Source organism: Engystomops pustulosus, chromosome 2, assembly GCF_040894005.1.
Source record: "Engystomops pustulosus chromosome 2, aEngPut4.maternal, whole genome shotgun sequence".
Taxonomy (NCBI): Eukaryota; Metazoa; Chordata; class Amphibia; order Anura; family Leptodactylidae; genus Engystomops; species Engystomops pustulosus.
The window spans coordinates 246,513,844-246,530,056 of record NC_092412.1 but is presented as its reverse complement, the minus strand read 5'-3'; the positions used below and the strand labels follow the sequence as shown (position 1 = coordinate 246,530,056).

The window sequence follows — 16,213 nt, the reverse complement described above, 5'->3', positions numbered from 1 at the left end:
TTTTTTTTTGCACCTTATGGAGATATTACGAAATTGTTTAGAAAAGTTAATATTTATTAGATTGTTAATTAATAATAATCTAATAAATGAATGTTTCTGCTGCAGATCACATACAGACAGTCCCCAGATTACGTAAAAGATATGTTCTATAGAGGGAGATTTATCAGAAGTGCCTAAAAACAGAACTGCTCTTGTTGCCCATGGAAACCAATCAGAACTCAGCTTACATCTTTCCACAGCTGTTTATAAAATGAAAGCTGAGCTGTGATTGGTTTCCATGGGCAACAAGAGCAGTTTTGTTTTTAGGCACTTTTGACAAATCTCCCCCTAGATTATAGGTTTGTACTTAGGTTGATTTTGTATGTAAGTCAGGACGGGTAGCTTTAATAAATGTAGCTCCAATCAAATTATGTTTTGGTCCCTGTGACCATTGAATTTAAAAAAAAATTGACAAGGAACATGGAACAATAAAGCTTCATTACAGACACCTTACAGCTGAGCATTGCATCCTGGGACTAAAGAGGGTTCGTCTTTAAGTAGGGGTCATCTGTAAGTCGGGGACTGACTATATTATGAATTTTAGAGGATTATGTGCCGCACCCCTATTGGAAAGTTACAGAAGGTAATTAGTCAAAATTGGTAAACCTGTTTTTTTCTGAAATTTTTTGGAGCATTTTCTTTGTTTTATGTTGTAACATAAGAATGTTGTGACATATTTAATTTTGAAAAATTTCAGGAGGCTTTTTTTTCTTCTTTTTTTTTCTTAAAATCCAGATTTTTAAATTTAAAATCTTTGAACTTTTAGGCCGCGATCACACGTTTGGCTAGCATCGCGTTCATAACGAGATGCTAGTGTGCCCGCCCCCTGTGCACTAGTGTTGCATTTTGAACGCGACGCTTGCACATGGGGCGGTCCTCGGCCCGAACGCACATGCGTTTCCAGGGAAACGCATGCGATCAGCTTATCAATCGCATGCGTTTCCCTGGTAACGCATGTGCGTTCGGGCCGAGGACCGCCCCCCTGTGCGATAGCGTTGCGTTATGAACGGATACCTAGCGGATCGTGTGACCATGGCCTGACAACCACCATTTTCTATTTCTTATCTCTGGCTTTTAGCTTTTCTATATCTCAAAGGGTGATGCCACACATGGCGTCTTGAACCTGTTTTTGGTCCGTTTTTAATCAGTTTTTGAAAACGCATCCGTTTTTGACAGGTTTTACCAATTTTCTTAATGAAAACGGGTTCAAAAATCTGTATGCAGAGCCCCCTCCATACAGCGCAGGTGTAATATACAGCAGACACCCGCCTCTAACTGCCCAAATCCGTGCTGACTGATTGTGGCAGTGAACCTGTTGGGTGCCACGGTCAGAACTAACTGTGGCACATGAACAGTTTGACTTCATCATCGGGTGCAAATCAAAATTTAATAAAATATTAAAATATTTTAGAAAAATAAAATAATTGAAACCACTCGTTTAAAACGTTTATAAAAATAAATGAAAGAAAAATCATTAACATGTTAAGTATCACTGCATCCCAAAATATCTGATGTGTCAAAATATTAAAAAAATTATTCCATATTCCATTTTTTCTTTTGCTAATTTTTAAAAAAAATTTTAATGGATGAATACAATACAAAACGATATAAATGAGTTGTCTACCTGATTGTTCTGACCTCAGGAAACCCTCGTTACACTGATTCCGGAACCCTTTCCGATCCTGAAGTGTTATTAGTTTTTGGCATCTAATTTACTTTACAGCCCCTCTACTGTCAGGTGGGAGGAGTCAGGAAGGCTGTTAAAGCTCAGGGCCGCCCACCTGACTATAGAGAGCCTCATTAGGCTGCACCAGAATCCGTGGATTAGACAGGTGACGGATGTCATAGGTAACGTGTCCTGATCTCTGTCCTGGTCACTGATGTCGTCTTATTACTTCATAGAAGAAGCTGAAGAGACGCACAGACAGCGCCTCGCGGCAGAGAGACACAACGATATCATGGAATTTCTTGATTTGTTGGAGAAAGCTGAAAAAATTGCCAGTTCCAGGTTTGCTGCAAAAATCACTGGAATAAAAGGTAAATCTTCACTTTTCTATAAAAGCAAAGTGTATTTTATTCTTTTACTATGACATCACTGTGTGTATTATCCCTGTACTGTGACATCATTGTGTGTATTATCCCTGTACTGTGACATCACTGTGTGTATTATCCCTGTACTGTGACATCACTGTGTGTATTATCCCTGTACTGTGACATCACTCTGTGTATTATCCCTGTACTGTGACATCATTGTGTGTATTATCTCTGTACTGTGACATCACTGTGTGTATTATCCCTGTACTGTGACATCACTGTGTGTATTATCCCTGTACTGTGACATCACTCTGTGTATTATCCCTGTACTGTGACATCATTGTGTGTATTATCTCTGTACTGTGACATCACTGTGTGTATTATCCCTGTATTGTGACATCACTGTGTGTATTATCCCTGTACTGTGACATCACTGTGTGTATTATCTCTGTACTGTGACATCGCTGTGTGTATTATCCCTGTACTGTGACATCACTGTGTGTATTATCCCTGTACTGTGACATCACTGTGTGTATTATCTCTGTACTGTGACATCACTGTGTATATTATCCCTGTACTGTGACATCACTGTGTGTATTATCCCTGTACTGTGACATCACTGTGTGTATTATCTCTGTACTGTGACATCACTGTGTGTATTATCCCTGTACTGTGACATCACTGTGTGTATTATCCCTGTACTGTGACATCACTGTGTGTATTATCTCTGTACTGTGACATCACTGTGTGTATTATCTCTGTACTGTGACATCACTGTGTATATTATCCCTGTACTGTGACATCACTGTGTGTATTATCCTTGTACTGTGACATCGCTGTGTGTATTATCCCTGTACTGTGACATCACTGTGTGTATTATCTCTGTACTGTGACATCACTGTGTGTATTATCTCTGTACTGTGACATCACTGTGTGTATTATCCCTGTACTGTGACATCACTGTGTGTATTATCTCTGTGCTGTGACATCACTGTGTGTATTACCCATGTACTGTGACATCACTGTGTGTATTATCTCTGTACTGTGACATCACTGTGTGTATTATCCTTGTACTGTGACATCACTGTGTGTATTATCCCTGTACTGTGACATCACTGTGTGTATTACCCCTATACTGTGACATCACTGTGTGTATTATCTCTGTACTGTGACATCACTGTGTGTATCATCCTGTACTGTGACATCACTGTGTGTATTATCCCTGTACTGTGACATCACTGTGTGTATTATCCCTGTACTGTGACATCTCTGTGTGTATTATCCCTGTACTGTGACATCACTGTGTGTATTATCCCTGTCCTGTGACATCACTGTGTGTATTATCCTGTACTGTGACATCACTGTGTATTATCCTTGTACTGTGACATCACTGTGTGTATTATCCCTGTACTGTGACATCACTGTGTGTATTATCCTGTACTGTGACATCACTGTGTGTATTATCCTTGTACTGTGATATCACTGTGTGTATTATCCCTGTCCTGTGACATCACTGTGTATTATCCTTGTACTGTGACATCACTGTGTGTATTATCCCTGTACTGTGACATCACTGTGTGTATTACCCCTGTACTGTGACATCACTGTGTGTATTATCCCTGTACTGTGACATCACTGTGTGTATTATCCCTGTACTGTGACATCACTGTGTGTATTGTCCCTGTACTGTGACATCACTGTGTGTATTGTCCCTGTACTGTGACATCACTGTGTGTATTATCCTTGTACTGTGACATCACTGTGTGTATTATCCCTATACTGTGACATCACTGTGTGTATTATGTCTGTACTGTGACATCACTGTGTGCATTATCCCTGTACTGTGACATCACTGTGTATTATTCCTGTACTGTGACATCACTGTGTGTATTATCCCTGTACTGTGACATCACTGTGTGTATTATCCCTGTACTGTGACATCACTGTGTGTATTATCCTGTACTGTGACATCACTGTGTATTATCCTTGTACTGTGACATCACTGTGTGTATTATCCCTGTACTGTGACATCACTGTGTGTATTATCCTGTACTGTGACATCACTGTGTGTATTATCCCTGTCCTGTGACATCACTGTGTGTATTATCCCTGTACTGTGACATCACTGTGTGTATTATCCTTACTTATCTGATAGCAGACTCTAGACATGTTCTAGTTGCTCATGTCAACCAATCAGAGCTCAGCTTTCATTTTCCAACTCAGTTTTCCTAGTTCTTGCTATAGGTGTGTGACTCTGCTGCCAGCACTGGATGTATACGCCTGGTATATCTGGTATATAGCCACCTTTGTGATGTCACGTGGGATCCAGATGCCTTATTGCCTGGATACTGAATCAGTAAATAAGAGGAATGTGATTATGTGTGCACTGAGCAGGACGCGATCCCAAATACCCCGAAAACTGTAAACACCCGGGACAGTAAAAATGACAAGTCCAGATTCCATTGTCCCAACATGTAGGAGAGAAAGATCTCTTGATCCAGGACAAAAGTCGCCTTCACCTTTCTATTTTGTTGAGAAATTTTAAGGTCAAGCTTCATTCATCAAGATTCTGAAACCAAAATGTCATGATGGAGCCTAGCACATTGTGTGACATTAGGTGCCCACCCCCATCACCCGGCATGTCTGATACATATCCAGTGAACAGAACCAAACTTGGCGCAGGCCCACTGCACGGCCCAGCAGCACCACCACATAGAGAATGGTCTGCTTAGTAACAGCGCCCCACAGACCATAGGTTGCCTCTGGTACTGCAACTCTGGTAAATGAGAATGGGCTCCAAAACTGCACAAAAAAATCCAGATGATTGAATGTTTTTAACATGAGATTTTTTTTCTGTTTCATTTTAGCCAACAAATTATTTGGAAAAAAGAACAGACTGGTAAGTGGCCTCAGAGGAATCTACCTCTCCTTATGTAACATGCATGGATGCGGGTGTGTGGTCCCTATCACTTCTCTATCAACTCATAGTGCACGACAACAGGAAGTGCCGCCATATTGTTTTTCACTTTTACACTTTCTAAAATTTTCTTCCAAGTGGAAAAATGTTATGTTTAAAGTAAATTTCTGAAGGGAAACATTGTTGATACTTTTCTTGTGTTAAAGCTGAATTGATGTTAATAAAGCACTTGGGGTGAGATAGAAAACTTATCATTAGCTGCAGCAGTCTTTGTGCCTGTTTGTGTCTTTCACTTGGCTCTTCCTCTCCCTCCCCTCTCTATTGGACTACTATAAGGACATGTGATTTGAAACAAGTCTGCCTTGGAAGACCAAGACAGATTCAGTATATATTTTTAGAGTAAAGAACAATTTAGAAGGGAGGGGAGGAAACAAGACTTTAAGTTTGTGTCCTCCATTTGGCAGCTCAGCTTAACCTGGACATGTTGCTTGATTGGCTGTAGAGTAGCCAATCAGGCAGCTTTATGCGCCTAGCAACTAGGCATGGCTGTGAATGGCTAGGTGGACACCTGGTGGACACACCTGACCAATCACAGCCATGCCTAGGGGCATAAAGCTGCCTGGTTGCCTACTCTGCGGCCAATCAAGCAACATGTCCAGATTATGCGGAGGACGCCGAACCTAAAGCTTGGGTCTGCTCATCTCTTCTGATAATTTTCCCGAAGTTTATTATATTTTTTTCGACTACAAATGTGTACATTTTCCAGCTCATGCAAGCTTCTTAGATGTCTTCAAAAATTTGGCATTCGTCTTATTTTCATGTAGACTTCCTCTATAACCGTCCTTCTCTCACACAGGAGGAGACACGAGAGGAGCTCCAGAACCCAACCTTCCACCTAGAAGAGTCTGTAGATCATACTGAGGAACTAGCAGACAACACCCCCATGAGGGGGAAGCACTTTAGGAAACTATCTCCAAATCTACCCAGAAAAAGCAAAAAACGAGGTAAGACTGCACTGCTCGGGTACTGACCAATGCGTGAATCAAGAAATACCAATTTTAGGTCTCAGTTACATGAAGACCCCCCTAGAGGAAGGACTATTGATGAACTATCGACAGGGCTTGGACATCTCAGGAACATTGATGGTGGAAGGTGTAGTATTGATGAACTATAGACAGGGCTTGGACATCTCAGGAACATTGATGGTGGAAGGTGTACTATTGATGAACTATTGACAGGGCTTGGACATCTCAGGAAGATTGATGGTGGAAGGTGTACTATTGATGAACTATTGACAGGGCTTGGACATCTCAGGAACATTGATGGGGGAAGGTGTACTATTGATGAACTATTGACAGGGCTTGGACATCTCAGGAACATTGATGGTGGAAGGTGTACTATTGATGAACTATAGACAGGGCTTGGACATCTCAGGAACATTGATGGGGGAAGGTGTACTATTGATGAACTATTGACAGGGCTTGGACATCTCAGGAAGATTGATGGTGGAAGGTGTACTATTGATGAACTATTGACAGGGCTTGGACATCTCAGGAAGATTGATGGTGGAAGGTGTACTATTGATGAACTATTGACAGGGCTTGGACATCTCAGGAAGATTGATGATGGAAGGTGTACTATTGATGAACTATAGACAGGGCTTGGACATCTCAGGACCATTGATGATGGAAGGTGTACTATTGATGAACTATAGACAGGGCTTGGACATCTCAGGAACATTGATGATGGAAGGTGTACTATTGATGAACTATTGACAGGGCTTGGACATCTCAGGAAGATTGATGATGGAAGGTGTACTATTGATGAACTATAGACAGGGCTTGGACATCTCAGGAACATTGATGATGGAAGGTGTACTATTGATGAACTATAGACAGGGCTTGGACATCTCAGGAACATTGATGATGGAAGGTGTAGTATTGATGAACTATCGACAGGGCTTGGACATCTCAGGAACATTGATGATGGAAGGTGTAGGCTAGGCCTTATGGTCAGATAGGCTACTGTAGCATAAACTTTACATGTGGTTGTGTAGCTGTAGATAATCAACGGGGCCCAAGCTCAACCCTGTCCACCACCATGGGCATAGCAACATTAGCATGAGCATGAAGCAGCAGGAGATGTCACCTGGGTTGGTGAATCAGGATCTCTATAACATCATGTAGAGGTCTTCCTTAGGAAGAGGTGGCACCAGGATGGTGAAGAACATTGGAAGCAATGGGGTGATCTAAACTATGTTCCACCAAAGCCTTGGATCCTGGCACATCATTGGACAGGGGCTTCTTTGCTCTACCAAGAATGATGTTCGGGACCACGCTAGAAAATAGACTGTTGTAACCTATATGGTTATCCCTGGTGTCCATTCTGACCTTGAGAATCATTTGTTACCCCAGACTGACCCTGTCTTGGCCTTGACCTGTGTGTTTCTGGTCCTAGCATAATGTGTAGCATAACATGTGATCTGACGATATCTCTCACACTTCTCTTACAGCTTGTTTCTGGAAATACTGTATACAGAACAAGTGACGGAGACAACCGGACCCCAAAATCATCTCAATTGGCCTCAACGACACGAAAACTTTCACCACCAAGGAAACTATGGAAACCATTAGCAATACTAGTGACCAGGAACATCCGGATTATGTTCCAGAATGTAACATTTATAAGAAAAAAAGTGAAAAAACTGTGGTCTTCAACCTGTAAAGGATGGAAAACTACAACTCCCAGCATGCCTTGCGGCTGTACACCGCTGTAGCATACTGGGACTTGTAGTGTGCAGCAGGTTGAAGATCTGGGCTGTAAATCGTACACGAAGCAAAAACAAAAGAAGAAAACTTTACTTGTGTAAATTTATGTGTTTTTGACCTTTTATCAAAGAATGGGCGTGACCAGAGGCGAATGTAATTTTCGCTTTCAAATCTTAGCGTACGCGTGTATCAGGTGTAACCTGCATCTACAATTAATAACGTCATGCGCGCCATTTGGTTTCATTTGTGTCCATATGTAAATCCATGCGCAGGAACGGAGATATTGCTGAAGATCCGCCCACTCGGAACCTCCAACGATCGGAAGAAAGCAGGATCGGCGCTCCATTGACTTCTATGCACAAGATAAGTTCCCGTCAGACCATAGAAGTGAATGGAGCTCCAGTCGCAGGGTCTTTCAGTCGCTCTACCCCTTTGATACGGAATACGGACCACCCCTTTAAAGGGGGATTGATAATATAGATAATACCTGTAGAGTAACTTCTATCATACGTAACATTCCTGGGTTTGTTTCCTGGGATAAACAATGGTTATTGACAACCTCTTCCACTTTCTACGATGAGAAGGGGGGGGGGGGGGGCAATAGTAATTTCTGACAATGTCAATGTGTCTTCGTTTTCAGCTATCTAGAACATTTTAGGACAATCTAGAACTGTGAGAAACAAATTAAAGGATTTGTGCAAATGTCTGACTGAAGTCACTTGGAGGATGGACTATTTATGGAACTCTGATTTATTATTTTGTTTATGACAAAAATCTGGCATAATTTGCATAAAAACTGTCTAAAACACCCTGCATCCTAAATATAATCAAAGTTTTCTGACACTTTTACTTGTACGACACGAGGGGCGTGGTTTTGTGAAAGGGGTGTGGCTGGAAAGGGCGGTGGCATAAGTTTCCCTCAAAAATAAAATCAATGCACCTGTCAGAGTCCTCTGAATAGATTGCTGAGTTCTGAGCTCGTGAGCTACACCCGGGGCTGACATGTTGGAAGCTGATTGACAGCTACCTAGCAGTATCTGATCCGTGGAAAGTTGGGTGGTTCATTCTGCAGCTCAGTGGTCTCAGCTGTGGTTTGAGTAATGCAAGACATAACTAGTCAGCTGCTGGGGGTGGCATCCAGGGGCAGGATAAATTCCCAAGGCTCAGTTCACTCAATGCTCATTATATTTTCTCCTGTGACCTGTGTCTGTTTTGCTTGACCTGAAACCCTGAACCCCAGCCTGAACTGAGCTGGTGCCCTGGACTCCTGTCTGAATTTGAACCTAAATTTGAGCCAGTATCCAATCTACCAGTTCAGGTTGGATAATGGCTTAGATACAGCTTGCAGTTCAGACTGGGTTCAGGGTTTCAGGTCAAGCAAAACAGACACAAGACACAGGAGAAAGTATAACGAGCACTGAGTGAACTGAGCCTTGGGAATTTATCCTTACCCTGGATACCACCCCAAGCAGCTGACTAGTTACGTCCTGCATTACTCAAACCTCAACTGAGATCACTGACATGCAGAATGAACCACCCAACTTTCCAGGGATCACCCTGAACCCCAGTCTGAACTGGAACCTGTATCTGAGCCGGTATGCAGCCTGAGCCGGTACCATGAACCTTGGTCTGGACTGGTACCTTTGTCCTAGCCTGTATCCAGCCTGAGACAATACCATGATCCCCAGTGTAAAATGTTACCTGTATCTGAGACTGTGTCCAGTCTGCACTGGTACCCTGAACCCTAATCTGAACTGGAACCAGTATCTGAGCCTGTATCCAGCTTTAGCCGGTACCCTGAATCCCAGTCTGAACTGGAACCAGTATCTGAATCGGTGCCCTGAATCCCAGTGCGAACTGTTACCTGTACCTGACTCCATTTCCTGCTTGACCCAGAACCCCAAACCTGTACTCTGAACCCTGTTACACAGCCTGTACCCTGTTCCTGAGCTTGTACACCGAAATCCTAACAGCACCAAAACATTGCCACCGTTTCTTGCGTAAACTAAGCCAATAGGAGGTAAATGTTAATTTAAACAGTCCTTAATTATACCAAATGTATCCTCCATAATCAGACACTGTCGAGTCTACCTGTGGACTGTCCCCACATGTTGCTCATGGCAGCCAATCAGATCTCAGATTTAATTTTATAAACTATTGTGGGGAAATGAAAGCTGAACTCTGATTGGCTACCAGATATTACAACGAAAGGGCGTGGTCTCAGAAAAAAGGGGTGTGGCTTCACATCTAAAATTGTGAAAATGCACCAAAAAAGGCGCAAAAAAGGAATAGACAGTCTTATTATCATGAGGTCAATGCGTTTCGACCAGCAGCATCTTACTCATGAACCATCATACCATAGTTATCATCCAGCATATACTTCTTGATAACTTCCACGTACCAGTGCTTATACCCAAAAAGTGAAATAACACTCAACCAGCAAGTAATAGTCAAGGTAACATTTAATACAATGTATATGTCTGGCATATTGCAAAATGCATAATATAATTTCCTTGAAATACTTTCATTGACAAGAAGATATGATAGGCTCAGAAGCAGCACAATATATCAAGAGAGGCCCCCAAAAAGTGCGAGAGAAGTCGTATGATGCTAGAAGTGGGAATTGAGGAGAAGGAGGTGTGAAGTAATGTGTCTCCTCCCTTGTTTGTGCCTGTGGGAAGGAGGAGCCTTAGGGACCGCCCACGAGGACTGGGAACATGAACAATTTGTGGTGGCTCAGCATAGTGCTACTTATACCTTACATAATACCAACTAAAAGTAGTCCCTACCTGCTAGGAACATGTAGGGAAAGTAATATATGAATATTAGTCTGGAATGTTACTAAGGAGCACCCACTCCTGAATCAACATCTCCCATTTTCCTTTGTAAGGAGAGAGGTTACGGTGGAGGAAAAGTGTCGGACTGGCCCACCGAAGAATCGGAGGATCCTCCGATGGGCTCAGGGTCTAAACTATTACTACAGCTGAAGACAACCAAATTCAGAGGTTGGTAGGGCCTGAAGGACGATGAAGGGTGGTTCCAAGATACCCAAAGCCGACACTGTGGGACACCAGTAGGCGATCAAATATTTATAGTTTGTTCATGGTGTAGCTGAGCTTTCCTTTACTCTCTGACCAAGTCTTGTATCCAAATACTCAGATCAAAGATGGATAACTTGTCCATGGCCTACACATTCACATTCCCCTCTAGCCCTGCTGGGCACATTCTAATATCCATTGAAAGTAAAAAAAAAAAACTTTATAAGTCAATCATATATTTTTACTACATTATTAGAAAGTGATTTTTTAAAAAAATTTTTTAACTTTTTCAATATAAGAGTAGATGAGGCAACAACATTATACGAGCAGCAAGAAGAGATGGAGATCGACAAAAGGAAATTCACCTCGGGGGGGGGGGGGTCGGTCACTTTTTTTGGAGAATATTTTGTCATTTTATATCTATATATGGCTCAGAAATACTTTTTGGCACTTTAGGTTCCAGGTTACGGGTCACTTATATCTTATATTTGTTTGTTTTAGGTCTCAATGGCCAAAATGAGAGAGGATTTTCTTTCTAATAATTCTGAGTAATAACAGATTAGCCCAACTATGGATATTCTTTTCCCATTTTTGCGACAAAATTCCATTTAACATCGCCTCACAAAATGGCCGCCTACAAAATGGCCGCCTACAAAATGGCCGCCTCATAAGAGTTAGAAAATAAATTTGGATATTTTCTCGGGCAAAAAAGTTGCCTCATTCTAACAATTCAAACTTTTGCTTCATATATGGGAAATGAAATCTCGTTTTTCGACAAATGACCCCTTTGGAACCAAAAATACTGCATTTGGAATGAAATCGTCAACATTCGCTTATATATTCATTCGTTTGGCAACACCATAGTATGCAAATTCGATCTCGTAGTCTGCCGGACACGTATTGGTAAATTCATCCCTGGTATATGCGTTTTTGAGGTATCTCCAGATTCCAGTCATTTCTGCCGGGATCTCGAAATTCCGGAATTTTTTGCAAACAACCTAAAATAAAATTATGTAAGAAATTAGTTGATCTACTTTGTCACTGCACACATTTTGAGGGCCATGGGCTGTATAAAATTTTTGGGTGCCCCAAAAGTCTATTGGTTTGACATTTACTGCTTACATACGGTACCAGAACAAAGCTTCTTGGGAAAAGAGGGGGGGTTCCCTCAATTTTGCTGTTTAAGGACCTTCAAAGGTCCTTCACGGTCTCTTGTATACATGTATTTTGGGAACTGGCACACATGATGAGGATTTCAGGGTTGGAGGTCTTTAATTTAATCTACAGCGCAGTGGTGGGATGTTGGGTGGACCTTGGGCTGTACTTTTTGAGTCTGTAAGCAGGGGCAGGTGAAGACAGCCTTATCCGTGAGCTATATAAAATGTGCGGGTCCCGACATTAAAATTTTTTTTAATGGTTTGACATTCACTGCCTAAATACAGAACCAGAACCAAGATTCTTCTGTCTGGTTCTGCAGCTTAGAGGAAATCTACCATCACAATCCATCATGATAAACCAGGGGCACTAACTCATAGATCCAGGCACCGGGACTGTGGGAATCTTCTTATATTTGTTGTCCATGGCCTCCTTCCTTCTAACATCAACTTTTATAATTATGTTAATGAGTCACAAGGGTTCTGGGGGGGAGTTACCAGAGAGCCCTGATAGAGCCCTTCTTGCTCAGTAGCATAATTTAAGTTGATGTTAGAAGGTAGGAGGCCATGGATAACACATATAAGAATATATCCACAGTCCCGGTGCCTGGATCTATGAGTAATGTCCCTGGTTTATCATGATGGGTTTTGATGGTAGATTTCCTTAAAAGATATTTGGAGGACCTTCAAAGGTCCTGCACTGGCTCTTCTATACATGTGTGTCAAGAGTGGAAACAGATGTATAAGAATTTCAGGACTGAAGAGCCTTCTCTTTATTGCTGCATCGTTTAGGTGACCATGGGCCCTCTGGAAGCCTTGGGGGTCCACTCAACCCGCCCATATTATAATCCATTACAAGTGGTGTCTCCTGGGGTCTTTTTATCTTTAGGTGGAGTGGGGGCAGGGGAGAACCTAAACTCTGCTGCATAAACAACCCAATTTTTGGTAGTCAACATGATTGAGAGCAGCCAATCAGGTGTCATGTTACAGCCCACGTGCATTATCTGCTAAGGCACAAACCTTTATGATGTGGAGTTTGGGTAACAGGTTACAGTCAGCGAGTGTCAGTTCATTCCCATCCAGATATTTCCGGGTGGAGACGGTGATCTCCTCTGTGGAATAGGCATCGATCTCGTCAGGCAGCGGGGAGCTGAGGAAATCATTCAGCTTTTTTAAGGATCTCAGCAGGTTCTTCTCCAAAGCTGAAGAACAGAAAATACTGAATTACCATCTTCTACTTCACTACAAGGGGCCACTTAGTAAATTATTTACATTACATGTACAGATCCTGATGGCCGCTGTTATACTCCAGAGCTGCACTCCTAACTCCTTGATCAAAATCTGATGAATACCGACAAAAGAAATGGAGCCAAATTTGGAGAGGGGGGGGGGGGGTCCAACTTTGAAACTCAAAAATACTGGTCGCAAGAGGGGGCGGGACTCAAAAATACTGGTCACTAGAGGGGGCGGGACTCAAAAATACTGGTCGCAAGAGGGGTCAGGACTCAAAAATTTCGGTCACTAGCGGGGGCTGGACTCAAAGTACCGTCACTAGAAGGGACATGGCTCAAATATACTGGTCACTAGAGAGGGGGCGGGGCTCAAAAATACTGGTCACTAGAGGGGTCGGGACTCAAAAATACTGGTCACTAGAGGGGGCGGGACTCAAAAATACTGGTCGCAAGAGGGGTCAGGACTCAAAAATTTCAGTCACTAGCGGGGGCGGGACTCAAAGTACCATCACTAGAAGGGACATGGCTCAAATATACTGGTCACTAGAGAGGGGGCGGGGCTCAAAAATACTGGTCACTAGAGGGGTCGGGACTCAAAAATACTGATTACTAGAGGGGTCTAGGACTCAAAAATACTGGTCACTAGAGAGGATGGGGCTCAAAAATACTGGTCACTAGAGAGGATGGGGCTCAAAAATACTGGTCGCTAGAGGGGGCGGGACTCAAAAATACTGGTCACTAGAGGGGTCAGGACTCAAAAATACTGGTCACTAGAGGGTGCGGGACTCAAAAATACTGGTCACTAGAGGGGGCGGGACTCAAAAATACTGGTCACTAGAGGGGGCGGGACTCAAAAATACTGGTCACTAGAGAGGACGGGACTCAAAAATACTGGTCACTAGAGAGGTGGCTTAGGGGAACATAGTCATTCAATAAAAAAGTCATGACTTATGCTAAGTCTGTATCTGCCTGCAGTTCTGTAGATCACAGAGCCATAAGTCTGAAGTCATCTGAAAGATGAGATTCTTATCTTTAAAATGGCACACATTGCATGGATTTAGGTACTAGAGAACATAAGATGTGGTTCTCTGACGTGACACTCCCCCTCCAACCTCTAAAGTTGACTCATCTCTTGGAAATAAAGTGATATTTACCTGACTTTGAAGGAGATTTTATAGGATAAAATGTCAAATAAAAGAAGGAAAGGGCATTTCATATCCTACCTGGGGGTTGGGGGTGGCAGGTAAAACTTTGAGACAGGTTATCTTTAAGACGGCAATACCACTGAAAGTTGTGTCAGAGCAGGGAGCAATAAGCTGCACTTTGTGATAAACATGAGGGTTTTTGGCTGTAGTTTGGGTACCGCTATTGGTCCTCTAAAAGCTTCCCCATCACTGCTCTACAGTCCAGCTGCACACCCTTATTATCCAACCTAGATGTAGCTCTATGGGGCCCAGGTATCATAGTATCATAGATGTAGCTCTATGGGGCCCAGGTACTTAGAGTCACCACCTGTAATATAACATTTTACATTTTCACCCCCTACATTCCTGTACTTACTTTCATTTAGATCTTTCCGAGGATTTTTTATGTAGGCTGAAAATTTAGCAAACACATCATTTCCTGCTGAGTTGGATTCTGGGTGTTTTGGTGCGAGTTTCGGATACCTGGAATACAATATAAAATTCATTGTTGTGGCAAAAAGATGCCAGAAAGACTTGGTATCAGGTACTTGGTAAAGCAGAATGGGTCTCAATGGACCATCCGACACCTGGAGATTATGATCCAAGGTCACAAATACCCACAGGCACCATCCAAAATCTGTGGAGATGTTATAGCCCCCATTGGGACCCAACTGCAGACTCGCACCCCTGATTCAATAATAAAAGGTATACTTTGGCACAGTTAGCGTTTCCTCCAGGAATTCCTCAATCTTATTCACATCCGTTCTGACTTCCCCATCGAATGTCATGAATGGCGGATTTGTTCCCGGAGCCAGGTTATGGAGATCTGCAGGTTTCCTGTGGGGAGAATGTGGATTATTGACAGCGTATTGCAGACACAAACTGCTACGGGTTAATGGTGGATTATGCTATGGACCGACGTCAGGGCAGTTACCAATGGACCGTAGTTGCCCAAAAAAATCAAGTTTATATTGTAGGTTCTGTTTTTATTTGCCATTACCTACAAGAAAAATCAGGACAAAACTGCCATGTGCAGAGGTCCCTGAATACACACATGTGTGCAGGACCTGTTACTGTAGAAGGACCTGCAGAGTTGTGGTCACATGACTGTAAGGACCAGCTGCAAAGAACCAGAGTGTAATTGTGTGTTAGTGTCTGGAACCCTACCTGGGGGTCTGGTTCTAGATCTGTAATTAGGGGTCTGTACCTATATTAGGGTCTGGCCAGGCGCCTTCTAAGATCTGTATTTGTTAGGAGGACGCTAAGTGTTTAGTTGATTTGGGCTGTTGTCTGATCTGCTTGAGTTTCTAAATTTATTTTAGCGCATCGGCTAAACTGTTTATTTATTTTGGGGTTTGGTGTCTGAATGTATTTGTGATGTTGGGAAAATGGGGTTAGAGGCAGAAGATATATCGAAGGCAAACTCTTTAAGCAGAAGCTGTCAAGGGGTAATGTCCCAGAGTTGGGTCATTGCCAAACTATAGTCTGGTATTCTACATGACTAGAATACTGAGCTCTGTAACCAGCTCTTTTGGGAACACAACTCAGCTTTTCCAGGTTCAGATACAAACATTCCTATCAACCCTGCATTACATAGTGTTTTGTAACAAGAGTAGCACTCTGTGCTAGAAATGGGTACATTTGTGTGCAATGGATTTCACTTCTAAAAAGTTAATTTTTTTATATTAATGTATCTACCTGAGGTAAAGCAGGCTGTCTATTAGCTAGCTCCCTGGAACCTTCCAGAGGCTGAGACTAAAAGTCTATAAATATAGACTCAGCTCTGGGTTATTCTTTGGTCATTGTTTGGTGACTCAGTATTTGTGCTGAAATGTATGCAATTGTAA

General features: G+C 42.5%; 1 protein-coding gene across 3 annotated transcripts in view; it reads right to left on the bottom strand.

Moving 5' to 3' along the window:
• Positions 1-10,202: 10,202 nt before the first annotated feature.
• CLIC6 (chloride intracellular channel 6) overlaps positions 10,203-16,213 on the bottom strand; it is a 29,255-nt gene continuing 23,244 nt past the window's right edge. For all 3 annotated transcript variants that reach the window (XM_072138716.1, XM_072138718.1, XM_072138717.1), the window contains exons 3-6: positions 15,078-15,203; positions 14,743-14,849; positions 12,971-13,152; positions 10,203-11,794 (exon numbers count right to left, since the gene is read on the bottom strand). In XM_072138716.1, the coding sequence (XP_071994817.1) occupies positions 11,630-11,794; positions 12,971-13,152; positions 14,743-14,849; positions 15,078-15,203 (580 nt within the window). In that variant the 3' untranslated portion in view covers positions 10,203-11,629. The remainder of the gene's footprint in view (positions 11,795-12,970; positions 13,153-14,742; positions 14,850-15,077; positions 15,204-16,213) is intronic.